At 53.1% G+C, this 22480-nt stretch overlaps 1 protein-coding gene across 5 annotated transcripts in view; it reads left to right on the top strand.

Moving 5' to 3' along the window:
• The window catches only part of card9 (caspase recruitment domain family, member 9), a 32555-nt gene extending 12246 nt beyond the window's left edge, over window positions 1–20309 (top strand). For 2 of the 5 annotated variants that reach the window (XM_060841622.1, XM_060841623.1), the window contains 4 exons: window positions 3597–3740; window positions 4791–4916; window positions 7130–7321; window positions 7904–9086. In XM_060841622.1, the coding sequence (XP_060697605.1) occupies window positions 3597–3740; window positions 4791–4916; window positions 7130–7321; window positions 7904–8758 (1317 nt within the window). In that variant the 3' untranslated portion in view covers window positions 8759–9086. The other 3 variants (XM_060841625.1, XM_060841624.1, XM_060841626.1) reach the window with 3 other exon arrangements.
• The last annotated feature ends 2171 nt before the right edge of the window (window positions 20310–22480 follow it).

Here is a 22480-nt window from a genome sequence, read left to right as displayed (position 1 = left end):
CCCCATCCCCATCCCCCATCCCTCATCCCCCACCCCCATCCCCCACCCCCATCCCCATCCCCATCCCTCATCCCCCATCCCCCATCCCCCATCCCCATCCCCCATCCCCATCCCTCATCCCCCATCCCCCATCCCCCATCCCCCATCCCCCATCCCCATCCCCCATCCCCATCCCCATCCCCATCCCTCATCCCCCATCCCCCATCCCCATCCCTCATCCCCCATCCCTCATCCCCCATCCCTATCCCCCATCCCCATCCCCCATCCCCCATCCCCTATCCCCATCCCCTATCCCCATCCCCCATCCCCCATCCCCATCCCCCATCCCCCATCCCCTATCCCCATCCCCATCCCTCATCCCTCATCCCTCATCCCTCATCCCACATCCCTCATCCCACATCCCTCATCCCTCATCCCTCATCCCTCATCCCTCATCCCTCATCCCTCATCCCTCATCCCTCATCCCTCATCCCTCATCCCTCATCCCTCATCCCACATCCCTCATCCCTCATCCCCCATCCCTCATCCCCCATCCCCCATCCCCCATCCCCCACCCACCCCCACCCCCACCCCCAGCCCCCATCCCCCATCCCCAACCCCTTCCCCCACCCCATCCCCCACCCCCATCCCCCACCCCCCATCCCCCCCCCCCATCCCCACCCCCCATCCCCCATCCCCACCCCCCATCCCCCATCCCCCATCCCCCACCCACCCCCATCCCCATCCCCCATCCCCCATCCCCACCCCCCATCCCCCCCTCCATGACCTGGTAAGACACATTGTTTGATAATGCTCCTGTGAAACACCTTGGAACAGGTCACTGCTACAAAGGTGCTATAGTAATGCACATTGTTGCTGGTTTTGTGTGTGTCACGACTTTGGTTGGATTCATCCTGCCCACTGATTGAGGCTATTCAGCCCAACGGGTCTGTGCTAGCAATTGTGAAATACTATCCTGATCTCTCACCAAAATCCAGCTCAAAGTTGGAGTCACTGGGAAGGAACTGCAATGAGGATTGCTCCTGCTATCCCAGAATCCCCGGACGGTGAAGGTGATTCGGACCATCGTCTCTGTTCCAGCTCATTCAACCAGCCTCCTTACCCAGCGCCAATCTGCTGCCTTTCCCCCAGAGCCCTGCACACTATCTCTCTCCAAACCCTTCCCTGATGCCTCCCCCACATTCCCAGGCTGTCCATTCCAGACCCCAACCACGCACTGGGTACAAAAGGGTTCTTCCTCACACCCACTCTAGGTCTTTACTCTTTTGTGAGTGGGAACAGTTTCTCCCGATCTGCTCCCTACTCCGTGACTCTGAAAATCTCTATTCAATCTCCTCTCAGTCTCCAGGGAGAACAGTCCCAATCTCTTCAATCTCTCTTCATACCTGGAACCATTCTGATAAACCACTCTCTCCAGAGCACCCCCATCTTTCCCATCATGTGGTGTCTGGAGCTGTACACGACACTCTCGCTGAGCCCCACTGAGTGTCTTGTCCCAGATGGATATTCCCTCCCTGTTCCTGTTAGTGAGGCTTGTATTAGTAATAACATTAGCAAATTTACTGATGATACAAAGCTGGGTGGCAGGGGGAAATGTGAAGAGGATGTTAGGAGAATACAGGGTGACCTGGACAGGCTAGGTGAGTGGGCAGATGCATGGCAGATGCAGTTTAATGTGGATAAATGTATGGTTATCCACTTTGGTGGCAAGAACAGGAAGGCAGATTACTACCTCAATGGAGTCAAGTTAGGTAAAGGGGCAGTACAGAGAGATCTGGGTGTTCTTGTACACCAGTCAATGAAGGTAACCATGCAGGTACAGCAGGTAGTGAAGAAGGCTAATAGCATGCTGGCCTTCAAAACAAGAGGGATTGAGTATAGAAGGAAACAGGTGCTTCTGCAGCTGTACAGGGCCCTGGTGAGACCACACCTGGAGTACTGTGTGCAGTTCTGGTCTCCAAATTTGAGTGAAGACATTCTGGCTATTGAGGGAGTGCAGCGTAGGTTCACGAGGTCAATTCCTGGAATGGAGGGATTACCTTACACTGAAAGACTGAAGCGACTGGGCTTGTATACCCTTGAGTTTAGAAGACTGAGAGGGGATATGATTGAGACATATAAGATTATTAAAGGATTGGACACTCTGGCAGCAGGAAACATGTTTCCGCTGATGGGTGAGTGCCGAACCAGAGGACACAGCTTAAAAATACGGGGTAGACTATTTAGGACAGAGATGAGCAGAAACTTCTTCACCCAGAGAGTGGTGGCTGTGTGGAATGCTCTGCCCCAGAGGACAGTGGAGGCCCAGTCTCTGGATTCATTTAAGAAAGAGTTGGATAGAGTTCTCAAGGATAGTGGGACCAAGGGTTATGGAAGAGGATACTAATTAGGAATGATCAGCCATGATCATATTGAATGGTATTGCAGGCTCGAAGGGCAGAATGGCCTACTCCTGCACCTATTGTCTATTGTCTCCCCTTCCCAAACTGATTCCCAGCAGAGCAGGACTCGGAGACACTGAGGAAAGGAATGGATGATGTGTTGAATTGCCTGAGTTTGTGTTGTTCTGTGGGAAGGTGGCGGGAGGTTGGGGGGTGGGGTGGGTTGGGGGTGTGGGGGGGGTTATCAGAGTGAACACAGTGTTGGAGAGTCTCCTGTCCTGGGGGCCATGAGTGCTGGCTGTGGCAGTGAGTTGTGCAGATGGCTGACATGGTGGACTCCTTCCTCATTCTGCGGAACATTTCAGTGACTGAGAGGAGAACGTGCAAACATTTACTCCCAGAAAGACAGCGATTTCTCGAGCAGAGTGCACCATGGGTAAAAAATAGCCCATCCACAAATCCTAGTCCCCGATCCAAAACTCCACAACATCTTGTTCACTGCTGAGGGGTGACCCTGGAGCGTTGGAGGCTGAGGGGTGACCTTATAGAGGTTTATAAAATTATGAGGGTCATGGATAGGGTAAATAGGCAAAGTCTTTTCCCTGGGGTCAGGGAGTCCAGAACTAGAGGGCATAGGTTTAGGGTGAGAGGGGAAAGATATAAAAGAGACCTAAGGGGCAACTTTTTCACACAGAGGGTGGTACATGTATGGAATGAGCTGCCAGAGGATGTGGTGGAGGCTGGTACAATTGCAACATTTAAGAGGCATCTGGATGGGTATATGAATAGGAAGGGTTTGGAGGGATATGGGCCGGGTGCTGGCAGGTGGGACTAGATTGGGTTGGGATATCTGGTCGGCATGGACGGGTTGGACCGAAGGGTCTGTCTCCGTCCTGCACGTCTCTGTGACTAAACCACAGACCCAGAGGGATGACCCTGATTCAGTGAACAGCAGAAGTGCAACAGATTGAACCCCCTGAATTTAATAAAGTTTCGATGTGAAAATGACATTGTGAGTTGAAAGTGCTCCTTGTAGAGTTTATCGTGCCAGTTATTTTGGGTCTCCTTCATTTGTGAGGGTCCATTTAAACAGGCTCCATTGTGTTTTGAGTGTATCCAACTGCATTGTAATTCATTCCATTAACTCACTTACTCTCCGTATCGCAGTGAGTTTACGGGAATGAGTAACGGAATCTGCATTTATTTGATGTGAAGGTTGACAAGGTGGATAAAAACAAGATGTACATTCAGATCCTGGAAGATGACCGAAGGACAGCACTGGAGGAACATCAAGACCTGGTCAATACTATTTACAATCTCCACAAAGGACTGCGGGATGTGGAAGAACTGCGGGATAAGGTCTGTATTTAACGACATTCTCAGGATATCTCTGTCACTACCTGGACCAACATTTTCTGGTTGTGCCCCATTGCTCCAGAAAAGATGGCGCCCTCCTGGACCAGAGGAAGGAGGTTTGGTCTGACCGAGTGACTAGCTTGGAGTTCAGTCATGTTTCTAAGGGTAAAAGCAAATTACTGCGGATGCTGGAATCTGAAACCAGAAGAGAAAATGCTGGAAAATCTCAGCAGGTCTGGCAGCATCTGTAAGGAGAGAAAAGAGCCTGACGTTTTGAGTCTAAGCTTTAACAAAGGGTCAGTTAGACTCGAAACGTCAACTCTTTTCTCTCCTTACAGATGCTGGCAGACCTGCTGAGATTTTCCAGCATTTTGTCTCTTATGTTTCTATGGGACTGGAGTCACATGTAATCCCAGAGCCAGCAGGTTCCCTTCACTCAGTGTGATGCTGGAAGGTCAGCCTGGATTAAAGGTCACCCCCACCCTCACCTCCCCCCACACCCCGAGTCCTGGCTGTGCCCTCTCCCCCCTCCCCTCCCCTTACAGTGGGAAGGAGCTGATGAGGTCATTGAATAGATTTTAAAACACTGGCCTCCCAGGTTTTGGGAATTAATTTCCCCAGCCCCAGTGCAGATCCCCCAGTCGATCAGTCTGGTCAGGTTACCTCACCAACAAACCAACGTGAAGCAGTTACTGTGAAACGGGACCATTTACTGGACTTTCATCCATTTCAGACAGATATTAAACTACAGACAGGGGTCACAAAACAAGGTACTGACCATAACCAACGCCCACTCCTCACCTCCCCCAGCAGGTAACCCTTTCCTTCTCAGTACTGCCTCCTGCTGGTGCTGCATGAAGTTTGGAGACTGGTGTCAGTGTGATGCCTCACTGCCCCAGAGTTTCACAAAACTGGTCTCAGAAATGGCTCCCTCCTGATGTTAACCTGCTTCGAGTGGGCAGAACATTCCAGGGATCAGATTGCCAGCAGACAGTGCTGCTTCATAACCCAGGCTCTCTCTCTCTGTCTCTCTGTCTGTCTGTCTGTCTGAAGTACCTGGAAGAGAAGGAGCTGTTTGAGATGCGGTGTGTGACTCTGCAGAAGGATTCCCAGATGTACAGAGCTCGCATTGAGGCAACACTGAAACAAATGCAGGAAGTGGCGACAGAGAGAGATCAGGTAACTGAAGGAAGACAACAATCTTTCAACTGTAGCAAGAACAGACATTGCTGGAAAAACTCAGCAGGTCTGGCAGCAACTGTGGAGAGAAATCAGAGATAATGTTTCTGGGTTTTGAGGAAAAGTTGGTTAACCCTGATTTCTCTCCACAGATGCTGCCAGACCTGCTGAGCTTTTCCAGCAATTTCAGTTTGTGTTTCTGATTTCCAATATCTGTAGATCTTTCTGTTTTTATTGCGTATTAAACTTTAAGCAGTAACATGCTCTGAGAAAATCTCACACAGTCGCAAACAGGGAACTGTGAGGAAATGGATTTAATTTTATTTGGTTTATTATTGTGACATGTCCTGAGTTACAGTGAAAAGTATTGTTCCGTGTGATAACTAGACACATCATACCTTACACAAGTACATCAGGGTCATAAAACAGAATGCAGAATATAGTGTTACAGCTACAGAGAAGGTGCAGAGAGAGATCATCTCGAATATCTGAGCGGTTTGTTCATTGGTCTGACAATAGTGGGGAAGAAGCTGTTCTTCAATCTGTTGATAAATGTTTTCAAACTTTTGTATCTTCTGCCCCGACAGGAGAGAGTATAACTGGGGTGGGAGGGGTCTTTGATGAGATTGGCTGTAGACAGAGAACAAAGGAAATTCCAGCACAGGAACAGGCCATTCGGCCCTTCAAGCCTGCCCAAATCCAGATCCTCTGTCTAAACCTGTCACCTATTTTATAAGGGTCTGTGTCCCTCTGCCCATGTCTGTATCTGTCCAGGTACACCTTCAATGACATCATCGTGCCCACCTCTACCCCCTCTGCTGGCAATGTGTCCCAGGCACCAACCACCCCCTGCACAGACCTTTCCATGTGTATCTCCCCAAAACAATTTCCCTCTCACCTTGAACTCATGACCCCCAGTAATTCCTGATGAATTCCCAGGAATTCCTGATGAAGGGCTTATGCCCAAAAAGTCGAATTTCCTGTTCCTTGGACGCTGCCTGACCTGCTGCGCTTTTCCAGCAACACATTTTCAGCTCTGATCTCCAGCATCTGCAGTCCTCACTTTCTCCCCATACTAAGCTGTGATACATCTGGATAGGATGCTTTCTGTGGTGTATTCATACAAATAGGGAAGAGCCGTTGTGGAGATGCTGAATTTTTTTAGCCACCTGAGGGAGCAGAGATGTTGGAGTGTTTTTTTGACTGTAACGTTGACATGGATGGAGCAGGACAGACTGTGGGTAATATTTACTCCTGGGAACATGCCACTCTGACCCACCCGCAGCTCAGCACCAGTGAGACAGACAGAGCCATGTCCCCTCACTCCACTTCCTGAAGTCCATGACCAGTTTGTTGAGATGAAGGGAGAGATTGCTGTCTTTGCACTATGCCATCGAGAACTCTGTCACTTGCCTGTGCTCTGCTGTGTCATTGTTGGGGACCTACCCCACCGTGCGATGGTGTCATCAGCAAGTTGTAAATGGAGTTAGAGCACCACCTGGCCACACAGCGATGAGTGTGTAAGGAGGATGGGGAGGAGACTTACAGCAGAGTGTTCCCAAGGGTAGGAATTCTGCAGGGTGACAGATCCTGATGGGACTAATCCTCAGAGACACTCCCTTCCATTCCCAGTCTAATTATCATCAAGGTGCTCGTGTTTGATAGAGATAATGTAGAAAAAGCTATACTCTGTATCTAACCCCGTGCTGTCCCTGGGAGTGTTTGATGGGGACAGTGTAGAGGGAGCTGTACTCTGTATCTAACCCCGTGCTGTCCCTGTCCCTGGGAGTGTTTGAAGGGGGGACAGTGTAGAGGGAGCTGTACTCTGTATCTAACCCCATGCTGTCCCTGTCCCTGGGAGTGTTTGATGGGGGGACAGTGTAGAGGGAGCTGTACTCTGTGTCTAACCCCGTGCTGCCCCAGTCCTGGGGGTGTTTGATGGGGGACAGTGTAGAGGGAGCTGTACTCTGTATCTAACCCCGTGCTGTCCCTGTCCCTGGGGGTGTTTGATGGGGGGACAGTGTAGAGGGAGCTGTACTCTGTGTCTAACCCCGTGCTGCCCCAGTCCTGGGGGTGTTTGATGGGGGGACAGTGTAGAGGGAGCTGTACTCTGTATCTAACCCCATGCTGTCCCTGTCCCTGGGGGTGTTTGATGGGGGGACAGTGTAGAGGGAGCTGTACTCTGTATCTAACCCCGTGCTGTCCCACTGTAGGCACTGCGGTCTCGAGAGGATTTACACAGGTTACACAGCCAGGTGGTGCAGCAGAACGATACCTATCGGAAGATGATCCAGGAACAGGGCGAGCGATGTGATGAGCTGCAGTTTGAACTATTCCGACAGGAGGAACACCTACTGACCCTCCAGGGCCAACTGAAGAGGGCCAGACCCCCCTCAGGGGGCTTGGTAACTACCAGCTAGACACAGGCAACACCTCTCTCTGCAATGTCAGGTGTCAGCCCAGGGTCAGCTAGGGGTCAGCCAGGGGTCAGCCTGGGGTCATTCCAGGATATTGGGGTCAGCCTGGGGTTAGTCAGGGGTCAGTCTGGGATATCAGGGTCAATCTGGTATTTTGGGGTCAGTCTGGGATATCAGTGTCATCCCGGGATCAGTCTGGGATATTGGGATCAGCCTGGGGTCCGTCTGGTACATTGGGGTCAGTCTGGGATATCGGGGTCAGTCTGTGATATCGGGGTCAGTCTGGGATATTGGGGTCAGCCTGGGGTCAGTCTGGGATATTGGGGTCAGCCTGGGGTCAGTCTGGTATATTGGGGTCAACCTGGGATCAGTCTGGGATATTGGGGTCAGTCTGGGGTCCGTCTGGGATATTGGGGTCAGTCTGGGATATCGGGGTCAGCCTGGGGTCAGTCTGGGATATTGGGGTCTGTCTGGGATATCGGGGTCAGTCTGGGATATCGGGGTCAGCCCGGGGTCACTGTGTTTGGGATACGTGGTTGATGATCTCCTTCCTTCCTGGTTTGGTTCCAGCCTCTGGATGTGGATGATCTGTCTCCCAGAGTTTCCCGCGAGGTGAGTCGTTCCCAATTTGAAATCACTCAGTGCCGGACGGAACCCTCCAGAACCTTCTGGAAATGCTCTTATTCCCCGTCCGTCTCCTTTCCCCCTCCCCACCTCCCTCGGGGCCAGGCTGAGGGTCACACTCTGGGCCCGGGGCCCACTCTCCACCAGGAAACCCAACCCAGGCCCTTCCCAAACCACCCCAACATCAAACCCCAACATCAAACCCCAACATCAAACCCCAACATCAAACCCCACCCCCCCCAGCTTCAGGAAAGACCCACACGGGCACAGAAACACACTCACACACACACTCACTCACACTCACTCACACACACACTCACTCACACTCACTCACACTCACACACACACTCACTCACACTCACTCACATTCACTCACACTCACTCACTCTCACACACACACTCTCACACTCACACTCACTCATACAGATACACACACACATTCACTCACACTCACTCATGCAGATACACACACACACATTCACTCACACTCACTCACACTCACACTCACTCACACTCACACACTCACACTCACTCATACACACACTCACTCACACACACTCTCACACTCTCACACACACTCACACTCACTCACTCACACACACACACACTCACACACATTCACTCACACTCACTCACTCACACTCACTCATACAGATACACACACATTCACTCACACTCACTCACTCACACTCACTCACACTCACACTCACTCACTCACACACACACTCACACTCACACTCACTCACACACACACTCACACTCACTCACACTCACACATGCAGATACACACTCATTCACTGACACTCTGACACACTCATGCTCATTAACACACCCACTGAGCAGCCTTTCCCAGTGATGGGGCGTGGCGCTAGGTGTGTGTTGTTCCTGGAGCAGGAGCTGAGTGTGAGGTTGGTGTGATTTAGTCTGGGGCAGTGACCCTGGGGCTGACCCTGGTGCCATGGGTAGACAGGCCAGTGTGGGAGGGGACAGGAGCTGCCTGCCACCTCCATCGAAGAGCAGGCCTCGGACTCCCTCCCCCCCACCCCACACAGACTGAACACCAGGCTTCACACTCAGCTCTGACACAGGGAAGGCCCCTCATTGACAATAAAATACTTTTTCTCCGTCTGCAACCAGATTCCAGAGCTCAGGATCCGGGACAATAAACAGGAATCATCCGATCGTGAGTATCACCACACTCCATTTTGAAATTATATAATTCTGCAGTCGCAGGGTCAGTGCTGAGGGAGTGCCGCACTGTCGCAGGGTCAGCGCTGAGGGAGTGCCGCACTGTCGCAGGGTCAGCGCTGAGGGAGTGCCGCACTGTCGCAGGGTCAGCGCTGAGGGAGTGCCGCACTGTCGGAGGGTCAGCGCTGAGGGAGTGCCGCACTGTCGGAGGGTCAGCGCTGAGGGAGTGCCGCACTGTCGGAGGGTCAGCGCTGAGGGAGTGCCGCACTGTCGGAGGGTCAGCGCTGAGGGAGTGCCGCACTGTCGCAGGGTCAGCGCTGAGGGAGTGCCGCACTGTGGGAGGGTCAGTGCTGAGGGAGTGCCACAGTGTCAGAGGGTCAGTGCTGAGGGAGTGCCGCACTGTCGGAGGGTCAGTGCTGAGGGAGTGCCACACTGTCGGAGGGTCAGCGCTGAGGGAGTGTAGCACTGTCTGAGGGTCAGTGTTGGGAAGGGGTGGTCTGTTGTGGTGAGGGGTTTGTGGGTGGTGACGGTGACGGATTGCGGGTCCGAGTGACCCCTGTGTGTGTGTTTCAGAGCGATGGTCAGAGGAATCCCGGGGTCCGGGGGGAAGCTGCCCCAGGACAGGAGTCAGCTCTCAGGTCCAGCCGGAGGTCAGCACTGTGAGTCCCCATTAGCTCCTCGAACTACTGCCCTCTCCCTCCCTCACCCCGCTCCCCCTCCACTGGGGAGCTGCACCTGACGGGGTGGGGGCCAAATGTCAACGAGTGAGGGGTGGGAAGGCTGTCAGACCATCCTGGGGCTCACGGTTCTCGAGGGAAATAGCCACTGAGATTCACTTCAGGGGAGAGACACTGTCTTCCTCCCTCCCCCCCTCTCCCACTCTCTCTCCCCCCCACCCTCTCTCTCTCCCTCACCCCCACACGCTCTCTCCCCTCCACCCTCTCTCTGTCCCTCCCCCCCACTCTCTCTCCCCCCACCCTCTCTCTCTCCCTCCCCCCCACTCTCTCTCCCCCCCACACCCCCACCCTCTCTCTCTCCCTCCCCCCTCCCACTCTCTCTCCCCCCCACACCCCCACCCTCTCTCTCTCCCTCCCCCCTCCCACTCTCTCTCCCCCCAACCCCCACCTTCTCTCTCTCCCTCCCCCCCACTCTCTCTCCCCCCCACCCACTCTCTCTCCCTCCCCCTTCACCCTCTCTCTCCCCCCCCAACCCCCTCACCCTCTCTCCCTCCTCTCCCTCTCCCGGAGACGGTTTCTGACCTTGCCCCCTGACCCTCTCACCGATCCCGGCCTCTGGGACTCCCCCACACCCACTGACCCTTTCCATCCCTGAGACAGACTCCCACTGCAGCTCCCACAATCCAGGGAATCACAGCCGGGTTTCTGTAAATCCCCGTCCAAATCCATCCCACCGGGATATTTCTCTGCTGCTCCTATTCCGGGAGCAGCCAATCATTCCCTTATCCTTGTGGAGCCGTGAGAGGCTGGGCGGGGATCCCAGGTCCAGGTGGGGGCTGGATTGGGATGGGGCCAGGGATTGGGATGGGGACAGGGATGGGGCCAGGGATCGGGATGGGGACAGGGATCAGGATGGGGTCAGGGATCAGGTTGGGGCCAGGGATCGGGATGGGGACAGGGATCGGGATGGGGACAGGGATGGGGATGTGGACAGGGATGGGGACAGGTCAGGATGGGGACAGGGATCGGGATGGGGACAGGGATGGGGATGTGGACAGGGATGGGGACAGGTCAGGATGGGGCCAGGGATCGGGATGGGGCCAGGGATCGGGATGGGGCCAGGTATCAGGATGGGGCCAGGGATCGGGATGGGGACTTGGATCGCGATGGGGAGAGGGATGGGGACAGGGATCGGGATGGGGACAGGCACAGGAATGGGGATGGGGATGGGGACAGGGATCAGGATGGGGACAGGGATGGGTAGAGGGATCGAGATGAGGGCAGGGATTGGGGACATGGATCAGGATGGGGACAGGGATGGTAACAGGGACCAGGATGGGGACAGGGATGGAACCCTGAGGGGACCTGCCTGTGACCGGTTCTGATCTCTCTGTCAGGTCGGAGCAGCTCTCCCTGAGGAATCTCTCGGACTGAAGAGCAGCAAGTGGCGGATGAAGAAAGGCTTCGAAGATTACAGAAGGTTTTTAATTAAATTCAGACACTCAATCCTCGGCTGGGAAACCAGAAACCGTCAGGCATTACCCAGGATCGGATCCAGCTGTTGCTTCTGTCTGTGGTCACCTCCCGTCTCCACCCACACCCACATTCTACATGGGTCAGTGCTGAGGGAGTGGGCACTGTCCGAGGGTCAGTGCTGAGGGAGTGGGCACTGTCCGAGTGTCAGTGCTGAGGGAGTGGGCACTGTCGGAGGGTCAGCGCTGAGGGAGTGGACACTGTTGGAGGGTCAGTGCTGAGGGAGTGCCGCACTGTCGGAGGGTCAGGGCTGAGGGAGTGGGCATTATCGGAGGGTCAGTGTTGAGGGAGTGGGCACTGTGGGAGAGTCAGTGCTGAGGGAGTGGGCACTGTCGGAGGGTCCTACAGGGTCTCAGTGTGTGTCTGATCAGGGTAAAACCATTTGGGTTGTCCAATGAGAGCAGGTTCCCCCTGTTTACAGGATGTCGTTTATTCCATGTTTACACAGAATGGTCTGTAAGAATGGCTTCGTTAATGGGAGCATTGTTACTCGGAATATTGTTACTCGGAATATTGTTACTCGGAATATTGTAATTCCGAGTATTGTTCCTAGGGGTATTGTTACTGGGAGTGTTTGAAGCTCTCAGATCCCCGGTCTATCTGGACAGATTTTGGGCCATTCTCTGCTGAACTCAGCCCAGTTCCTTCTGCCTGTGTGGGATTGGGTGATGTTGAACACTGTTTTCAGTCTGAACTCTTTCAGTACCTTCCCCTTCTCCTCTGCCATCCCCACGAGCAGCTTCCTGTTGTTCACACCTTGTTTCATCAGGCAGACAGCACTCCAACATTATCCCCTGTTTTGGTGAGATGTATCAATCATTTCCCCGTCCTCTCAGTCTCAGTTGTTGGGTGTGACCTTGATTCTCTCTGAAGCCCTGCAGGGTCTCTCTGCACTGGCTCACTTCACAGTTCCTGTTAAACCAGGAAGTTTCCTCACAGCGTCCTCAGGAGGGGAGCATTATTCACAGGAATTCCCCTTCTGAATCCGCTGTTTTCTGATTTACAGTATCCCGGCCCTCCGTTGTCAGGTATTGCCTGGAGACTATGCCTGAGTCTGTGGATCTCTGTTGTTCCAGTCTGTGAGCTCATCTTTACTCTGAGTCTGCTGCAGGACATCAAGCTGCTCTGGGTCCTGTGACTCAGTCAGACCCCAGACCCCCAGGTGGCTTTACTGGCAAAGTGACATTTTTACATTTTCAGTAACTGAACGTTCTGCAGCATCTCTGTCGCTGATCCTGAAGATTCCTCTTCGGAAAATGAAGAAATGAAACGTTCTTCATGAACCTCTGGCCCAACCTCTGGCTGGGGACTACACGGTGACTCAGTGGTTAGCACTGCTGCCTCACAGCGCCAGGGTCCCAGGTTCGATTCTAGCCTCGGGCACCTGTCTGTGTGGAGTTTGCACGTTCTCCCCGTGTCTGCGTGGGTTTCCTTCGGGTGATCCAGTTTCCTCCCACAGTCCAAAGATGTGCAGATTAGGTGAGTTGGCCATGCTAAATTGTCCATAGTGTTAGGTGCATTAGTCAGAGGGAAATAGGTCTGGGTGGGTTACTCTTTGGAGGGTTGGTGTGGACTGGTTGGGCCAAAGGGCCTGTTTCCACACTGTAGGGATCCTAATCTAATCTAGACAAATTCTAACCCACCATTATGATGCCATGTCACTAGGCCATGTTACCCTTTGGACAACTTGAGTTTAAAATTTGATCAAAGAGCTGAACTGAGTTTCACTTCTTTCTCTCTCTCACTGTCTCTCTCATCCCCTCACTCTCTCACACACACCCTGTCTGTCTCTCTCGCCCTCTCTCACACCCTGTCCCTCTCTCACACCCTGTCCCTCTCTCACACCCTGTCCCTCTCTCTCACCCTGTCCCTCTCTCACATCCCCCTCTCTCTCACCCTGTCCCTCTCTCACCCTGTCCCTCTCTCACACCCCTCTCTCTCACACCCCTCTCTCTCACCCTGTCCCTCTCTCACCCTGTCCCTCTCTCACACCCCTCTCTCTCACACCCCTCTCTCTCACCCTGTCCCTCTCTCACCCTGTCCCTCTCTCACCCTGTCCCTCTCTCACACCTCTCTCTCTCACCCTGTCCCTCTCTCACACCCCTCTCTCTCACCCTGTCCCTCTCTCTCACCCTGTCCCTCTCTCTCACCCTGTCCCTCTCTCTCACCCTGTCCCTCTCTCACCCTGTCCCTCTCTCACACCCCTCTCTCTCACACCCCTCTCTCTCACACCCCTCTCTCTCACCCTGTCCCTCTCTCTCACCCTGTCCCTCTCTCACCCTGTCCCTCTCTCATACCCCTCTCTCTCACCCTGTCCCTCTCTCACACCCCTCTCTCTCACCCTGTCCCTCTCTCTCACCCTGTCCCTCTCTCTCACCCTGTCCCTCTCTCACACCCTGTCCCTCTCTCTCACCATTTGCATGTTGCCATTTGAACTCTCCTCAGTTTTACTGGATTCAAACTATAGATGTTCGGAGATTTTGACTGTGTGAAGCAATGCTTTTATGTCAAAATCGTTCATCCCAATGGATTCTTCCTTCTTGCTGAGTTTGACCATAAGTCTGGAAATCCAAACGAAGCTCCTGTGCCTCATACCGTGACCAACTGGTCAACAGCAGGTTGTTCAATAACGAGCATTTCCTTAGCTCCTGTTCAATGACCAGCTGTTGCCTTCCTGCTGATCGATTGGTCATTACCCCAAGGTGTTCTGTACTGTTGGATGTGACAGTTGGGTTTGGGGCTGGAGTAAGATTGAGGTACATTCTCCATTCTCTACTCTCTGACAGCCCTGGAGTTACAGACCTTGAATGGACAGAGTTAAAGCTGCTGGAGTGTGTAGTCTCATGATGTGGGTGATAATGTTGGTTTTCTCTGCCTGACCATATGCTCCATGTGTATAATTATACAGCGACACACAACCCTGAATCAAACTTAATGAGATGCCTATTGACATCTGTCACTCCATACAAAATGAATAAATGGGTCACCAATTTCTTTGAGGAATACATTAGTTACCTCTTCTATTGTAGGCTTTGACAGCAATCTAATATCTTTGTGTGAGTAACTGACTCCTACTTCAGCATATCTTTTAGGAAGGTCCTATTGCCTTACAGATAAATTCTGCAGATCACTGGGTCTTCTCCCTTTGCTGTGATGTTTATCGGCTTCTACTCCATTCACCATCTGAATGGCCTTCTCTAAAGTCAACTCTTCTTTGGAATGTGATAAATCAGACAAAGATTCATCAGCAATTTAAACAGCACTTTGCTCACATATAAATTCTGACTTGAAAGCTCCGTAGTCACACAGTCATACAGTACAGAAACAGACCCTTCAGCCCATCCTGTCCATGCCAACCAATATTCCCAAACTAAACTGGTCCCACCTGCCTGCTCCTGGCCTATATCCTTCTAAATGCCTATATGTCTCAAGGAATTCTTATATGTCTCGAGGAATTAAGGGCTATGGGGAGAATGCGGGTAAGTGGAGTTGAATGCCCATCAGCCATGATTGAATGGCGGAGTGGACTCGAGGGGCCGAATGGCCTTACTTCCACTCCTATGTCTTATGATCTGTCTTATGGTCTAAACCTTTCCTATTCATGTATCTGCCCAAATGTCTCTTAAATGTTGTTACTGTAACTGCATCTACCACTTCCTCTGGCAGTTCATTCAGCATTCTCTCCAGACCACCCTCCGTGTGGAAAAAGTTGCCCCTCAGGTCCCTTTTAAATTTTGCTCCTCTTAAAAATGTGCCCCCCAATGTTGAACTCCCCCACCTTCCAGAAAAGAGCCTTGTCATTCATCTTATCCCCATCCCTGATGATTTTATAAACCTGTTTAAGGTCACCCCTCAGCCTCCGACACTCCAGGGAAAACAGTCTGAACCGAACTCAAACCCTCTAGGCCCAGCAACATCCTGGGAAATCTTTTCTGAACCCTCTCTAATTTAATAACATCCTTCCTATAGTAGGGCGGCCAGAACTGTATAACCTTGACATGATGTCCCAGCTCCTATACTCAAAGGTCGGACCAAGGTACACAAATGTGCTAAATGCCGTTTTTTAACCACCCTGTCTGTATGTGATGAAAATGTGTTGCTGGAAAAGCGCGGCAGGTCAGGCAGCATCCAAGGAGCAGGAGATTCGACGTTTCGGGCATAATCCCTTCTTCAGGAATGAGGAAAGTGTGTCCAGCCGGCTGAGATAAAAGGTAGGGAGGAGGGACTTGGGGGAGGGGCATTGGAAATGTGATAGGTGGAAGGAGGTCAAAGTGAGGGTGATAGGCCGGAGTGGGGTGGGGGCGGAGAGGTCAGGAAGAGGATTGCAGGTTAGGAGGGCGGTGCTGAGTTCGAGGGAATCGACTGAGACAAGGTGGGGGGAGGGGAAATGAGGAAACTGGAGAAATCTGAGTTCATCCCTTGTGGTTGGAGGGTTCCCAGGCGGAAGATGAGGCGCTCTTCCTCCAGCCGTCGTGTTGCTATGGTCTGGCGATGGAGGAGTCCAAGGACCTGCATGTCTTCGGTGGAGTGGGAGGGGGAGTTGAAGTGTTGAGCCACGGGGTGGTTGGGTTGGTTGGTTCGGGTGTCCCAGAGGTGTTCTCTAAAACGTTCAGCAAGTAGGCGGCCTGTCTCCCCAATATAGAGGAGGCCACATCGGGTGCAGCGGATGCAGTAAATGATGTGTGTGGAGGTGCAGGTGAATTTGTGGCGGATATGGAAGGATCTCTTGGGGCCTTGGAGAGAAGTTAGGGAGGAGGTGTGGGCGCAAGTTTTGCATTTCCTGCGGTTGCAGGGGAAGGTGCCGGGAGTGGAGGTTGGGTTGGTGGGGGGTGTGGACCTGACGAGGGAGTCACGAAGGGAGTGGTCTTTTCGGAACGCTGATAGGGGAGGGGAGCGAAATATATCCCTGGTGGTGGGGTCCGTTTGGAGGTGGCGGAAATGACGGTGGATGATACGTTGTATACGGAGGTTGGTGGGGTGGTAGGTGAGGACCAGTGAGGTTCTGTCTTGGTTGAACAGTTCATTCACTTTACTAACACCTTCTACCCCGACCTCAAATTTACCTGGACTGTCTCAGACTCCTCCCTCCCCTTCCTAGACCTCTCCATTTCTATCTCGGGCGATCAAATCAACACAGATATTTACTATAAACCGACTGACTCCCACAGCTACCTGGACTACACCTCCTCCCACCCTGCCCCCTGTAAAAACGCCATCCCATATTCCCAATTCCTTCGTCTCCGCCGCATCTGCTCCCAGGAGGACCCGTTCCAATACCGCACAGCCCAGATGGCCTCCTTCTTCAAGGACCGCAGATTCCCCCCAGACGTGATCGACGATGCCCTCCACCGCATCTCCTCCACTTCCTGCTCCTCCGCCCTTGAGCCCCACCCCTCCAACATGCAGGTCCTTGGACTCCTCCATCGCCAGACCATAACAACATGACGGTTGGAGGAAGAGCGCCTCATCTTCCGCCTGGGAACCCTCCAACCACAAGGGATGAACTCAGATTTCTCCAGTTTCCTCATTTCCCCTCCCCCCACCTTGTCTCAGTCAAATCCCTCGAACTCAGCACCACCCTCCTAACCTGTAATCTTCTTCCTGACCTCTCTGCCCCCACCCCACTCTGGCCTATCACCCTCACCTTAACCTCCTTCCACCTATTGCATCTCCAACGCCCCTCCCCCAAGTCCCTCCTCCCTACCTTTTATCTTAGCCTGCTGGGCACACTTTACTCATTCCTGAAGAAGGGATTATGCCCGAAACATCGAATCTCCTGTTCCGTGGATGCTGCCTGACCTGCTGCGCTTTAACCAGCAACACATTTTCAGCTCTGATCTCCAGCATCTGCAGTCCTCACTTTCTCCTGTCTGTATGTGATGCAAATTTCAAAGAATTATGTACCTGAACCCCTGGGCCTCTCTGTTCTACAACACTCCCCAGGGCCCTGTATCAGTTTATTATTATGATTAACTGGATAAGTTACGGCCTGGTTCGTTTTTCCAAATTGCAATACCTCGTATTTATCTGAATTAAATTCCACCTGTTACTCCTCAGTCCATTGACCTAATTAATTAAGATCCCTTTGTAACCGCAGATAACCTTCTTCACTTGAATTTACCACCAACTTTGGTATCATCTGCAAAATTACTAACCATGCCTCCTATATTCTCATCTATATCATTTATATAAATGATGAACAAAAGTGGACCCAGCACCAATCCCTGTGGAACATTGCTGGTCACAGGCCTCTCGTCTGAAAAGAAACTCCACCACCACCCTCTGTCTCCTACTGTCAGTCCATTTTGTATTCAATTGGCAAGCTAATCCTGAATCCCATATGATCTGGCTTTATTAATTACTCTACCGTGCAGAACCTTGTCAGTGTCCATGTAAACAACATCTCCTGCTCTGTACTCCTCAATCCTTTTGGTCATATCCTCCAAAAAATACTCAAGTTAGTGAGACACTATCTCCCTCACACAAAGCCATTCAGCCCAACCCTAATCAGTCCCAAATGTACAGAAATCCTATCTCGGAGTCCCCTCCAACAACATACCCACCGTTGTATGGGGTATCCGTGAGATGATCGATGGGTTCCCTCAGGGCTGAACCATCCCGTTAATTCGCTCTCAGCTTCATGTAATTCCCAACATTTTGTGGAAGTTTATCCCAATCTGTGCCTTCACACCTCGATGAGACCAACCACCAGCAGCTTTCAGCCAAAGCAAAGGGTTCACTCGATAAGAAGGTGGGCAGGGAGTTGGCAAATGGAGCTGGAAGTGAGAAAATTGAAGTTGTTCACTTTGGAAGGGAAAATAAAACAACAGGGTGCTACGTAAGTGGAGAGGAACTACAGAAAGCTGGATCACAAAGGTACCGAGGGACCTGGACACAAAACATAGGGGCAGCAGGTAATTGGGAAGGGTCATGGATTGTTGGGAGTTTAGATTAGATTACTTACAGTGTGGAAACAGGCCCTTCGGCCCAACAAGTCCACACCGACCCGCCGAAGCACAACCCACCCATACCCCTACATTTACCCCTTACCTAACACTTCGGGCAATTTAGCATGGCCAATTCACCTGACCCGCACATCTTTGGACTGTGGGAGGAAACCGGAGCACCCGGAGGAAACCCACGCAGACACGGGGAGAACATGCAAACTCCACACAGTCAGTTGCCTGAGTCGGGAATTGAACCCGGGTCTCAGGCGCTGTGAGGCAGCAGTGCTAACCACTGTGCCACCGTGCTGCCCTCTAATTGGAGAATAAGGTTAGGGAAGTCTGACTGCAGCTGTACAAGGTGCTGGTGAGACCACATCAGGAGGACCGTGAGCAGGTTTGGCCCCTTATTTAAGGAAAGATATTTCATTGGGTGGGTGGGTAATAGAGGGAAGGTCCGCGAGGATGCTCCCTGCTATGGAGGGATTCTGGTTACAAACAGATCGGGACTCTACTCCCTGAGGAATGGGGATTAGAGGAATGGCAGCTGATCTCATTGAAACAAACCACCTTTTGAAGGGTCAATGCTGATTGGTGTCCTGCTGTTCTCCTGGTCTCGGTGTCTGTCTCCCTGACTTACTTACACTCTCTGTCTGTGACCCTCACTATCTCTCTATCCTGATGATGGACTGTTGGGGTGAGAAGTTATTAAAACACGATAGTAAAAGTGTTTCCCGTCCAATCCAGCTGCTGATTTATTTTCTTGTCTCCTTCCCAATGTCTGTGATCAGGAAACGGGCAATCCGGCTAAACAAGCAGGAGAGGGAGCAGAGGAAGGAGAACTGGGAGAATGTGACGGGGAGTGAGAATTCCGATACTGACTCCTCAGACAGAGAGCAGACCAACGAGATCAGGAGATGATCCACTCTCTCTGCCACAACACGGGATTCTGCAGGATACAGCCCAGGACCAGACCCAGCAGCATCTCAGAGAGCAGGGGTCAGCAGACAGGATTCCATCAACAACTCACACAATGTTAAAGGTTCCAGCCTCACCCCATGGGCTGCAGCCGATACCCAGACTCTTACTGCACAATAAACAAACGTACAGCACTGTGGGAGGGTCAGTGCTGAGGGAGTGCCACATTGTCGGAGGGTCAGTGCTGAGGGAGTGGGCACTGTGGGAGGGTCAGTGCTGAGGGAGTGGGCACTGTCGGAGGGTCAGTGCTGAGGGAGTGCCGCACTTTGGGAGGGTCAGTGCTGAGGGAGTGCCACATTGTCGGAGGGTCAGTGCTGAGGGAGTGCCGCACTGTCGCAGCGTCAGTGCTGAGGGAGTGCCGCACTGTCACAGGGTCAGTGCTGAGGGAGTGCCGCACTGTCACAGGGTCAGTGCTGAGGGAGTGCCGCACTGTCACAGGGTCAGTGCTGAGGGAGTGCCGCATTGTCGGAGGGTCAGTGCTGAGGGAGTGGGCACTGTCAGAGGGTCCGTGCTGAGGGAGTGGGCACTGTCAGAGGGTCCGTGCTGAGGGAGTGGGCACTGTCGGAGGGTCAGTGCTGAGGGAGTGCCACACTGTCGGAGGGTCAGTGCTGAGGGAGTGGGCACTGTAGGAGGGTCAGTGCTGAGGGAGTGCCGCACTGTCGCAGGGTCAGTGCTGAGGGAGTGCCGCACTGTCACAGGGTCAGTGCTGAGGGAGTGCCGCACTGTCGCAGGGTCAGTGCTGAGGGAGTGCCGCACTGTCGGAGGGTCAGTGCTGAGGGAGTGCCGCACTGTCGGAGGGTCAGTGCTGAGGGAGTGGGCATTGTCGGAGGGTCAGTGCTGACGGAGTGCCGCACTGTCGGAGGGTCAGTGCTGAGGGGTTACGTGGGGGAGGGAGATGTGTTTTGTTTCCTAAATAATGTTAACCTCTTGTCTGATGTGACCAACTGGAGAATGATCTGCTCATGACCTCATTGCTGTTTGTGGGCTCTTGCTGGGTACGTTTGGGGCTGTTTCCGAGTTGACAATAAATTCTGTAATTATCAAATCACTCTCTCCATCCTGGTGACCGAGTTTTGTTGAAGTGTTTGATCCTGAATCCTTCCCTCCCTCCCTCTCTCTCTCTCTCTCTCTGACTGATTCCTTCGTTCTTGCCCGTGTTCTCTCTCCCACAGGAATAGTCCGGCAGCTGGAGGCCATAAGGCCCATCAACTCAGTGACTGACTCTGGACTTTGCAGATCCCCACCCCCCACCAGGAGGGCGTGCAGGAGGTGGGTGCGAGGGTGGCAAGTCCCAGCTCGATACTGTTCAGTCAGTAGGAGGGTGATGGCTCTGCTGGGATTGTCAGATGTGAAGCTGGGAGCTGCTGGTGGTCAGGGTCACTCAGGGTCTGCTGGGCTGTGGGAGCAACCAGACTGTCCCAGCACATACACAGGACAGAGGGTTAGTACCAGGACAGCTCCACAATCACTGATCCCCTCCCTCACACACTCCCTCACACCCTCTCCCCACCCCCCTCCCTCACACACTCCCTCACACCCTCTCCCCCATCCCCCTCCCTCACACACTCCCTCACCCCCCTCCCTCACCCCCTCTCCCCCACCCCCTCCCTCACACACCCTCCCTCACCCCCCTCCCTCACACACTCCCTCACACCCTCTCACCACCCTCCTCAACTCCCTCCCTCACACACCCTCCCTCACCCCCTCCCTCACACACCCTCCTCCCTCACATACCCTCCCTCACACACCCTCCTCCCTCACATACCCTTCCCTCACCCCTCACACACCCTCCTCCCTCCCACCCCCTCCCACAAACACCCTCCCTCACACACCCTCCCCCCTCCCACAAACACCCTCCCTCACCCAACCCTCCCTTACATCCTCCTCCCTCACCCAACCCTCCCTCACAAACCCCTCCCTCACACAATCCTACCTCACACTCTCCCTCACCCCCTTCTCCCTCACCCCGTCCTCCCTCACATCCCCTTCACTCAGCCCCCTCACACCCTCCTCCCTCACAACAGCCCTCCCTCACTCCTTCCCTCACCCCCACTCCCTACCCTCCCCCCTCAAAACACCCTCCCTCTCACACTCCCTTCCCTCACACACCCCTCCCCTCACACTCCCCTCCCCTCACACTCCCTCCGTCTCACATTCCCCTCCCTCAAACATTCCCAGGACAGGGACAGCACGGGGTTAGATACAGAGTAAAGAGCAGCCCTTCTGGTTTAGTTTGGTGGACCCTGCAGCCTCCAGGCCCTCGCTGGCCCAGTGTTTCTGACGGATAATCCCGGTGATATTCCTCTGTCATTCTGAGTTTTTCTTTGGATGATACAGCCTGTCCAATCATTTGAACGTGTGTTGGTTTTTGTCTGCGTTTTCCATACTCTGTCCCTCGCGACTGTACTGACGCAGTGACACCATCACCCCCTGCAGGTTTCTGGACTCAGTGCAGTGGGCCTCCCTCTGACACGCTGCTCAGAGGCTGTTTCTAGGCTGCAGGGTTTGAGGAGGGAGATTGGCCTGCCCATTACCATCGCTCACTCACTCCTGCAGAACTTTGCCCGCCGATTCTGAAATCAGACCTACAAGGGGGGGTGGGGGGGAAGAGAGGGAGAGAGAGAGACAGGGAGAGAGGTTGGGAGGGGAGAGCAGGATAGTGGAGAGGGGGGGGAGAGGGAAGGAGACACGAATGGTAGTGAACAGAAGTGTTCATAGAGACACTGTTGTCAGCAGAAACACTGCTTCTGCTCCACACGAGCCTCCTCATTAAACAACTTTCATTTACATAGCGCCCTTCATCAAATGAGGTGCTTCCCTGGAGCATTTCAGTGTGAACACGGATCCACATCAGGAACTCAGCTGGGCCCAAGCTGGTTCTGTAAAACAGATTTCACTTGGTTTGATCTTCGAGATTCACATGGGCATGTGTGGTTACCCTGAGACGGACCGTGTGGTTACGGTGTGGCTTATATACAGTATAACAGATACCCCGGGAGGGAGTTACAGACTGGAATCTAATCGAGGGGTTCGGGGTGGTTTATATACAGAATAACAGATACTGGCAATCAGCGTTGAGAGTGTGGTGCTGGAAAAGCACAGCAGGTCAGGCAGCATCTGAGCAGCGGGAGAATCGACGTTTTGGGCAAAAGCCTGAAGGACTTTTGGTGATGAAGGGCTTTGGTCCGAAACATTCTCCTGCC

Source organism: Hemiscyllium ocellatum, chromosome 21 (genome assembly GCF_020745735.1).
Source record: "Hemiscyllium ocellatum isolate sHemOce1 chromosome 21, sHemOce1.pat.X.cur, whole genome shotgun sequence".
Lineage (NCBI taxonomy): Eukaryota > Metazoa > Chordata > Chondrichthyes > Orectolobiformes > Hemiscylliidae > Hemiscyllium > Hemiscyllium ocellatum.
This window is presented reverse-complemented; position numbering and strand designations above follow the sequence as displayed.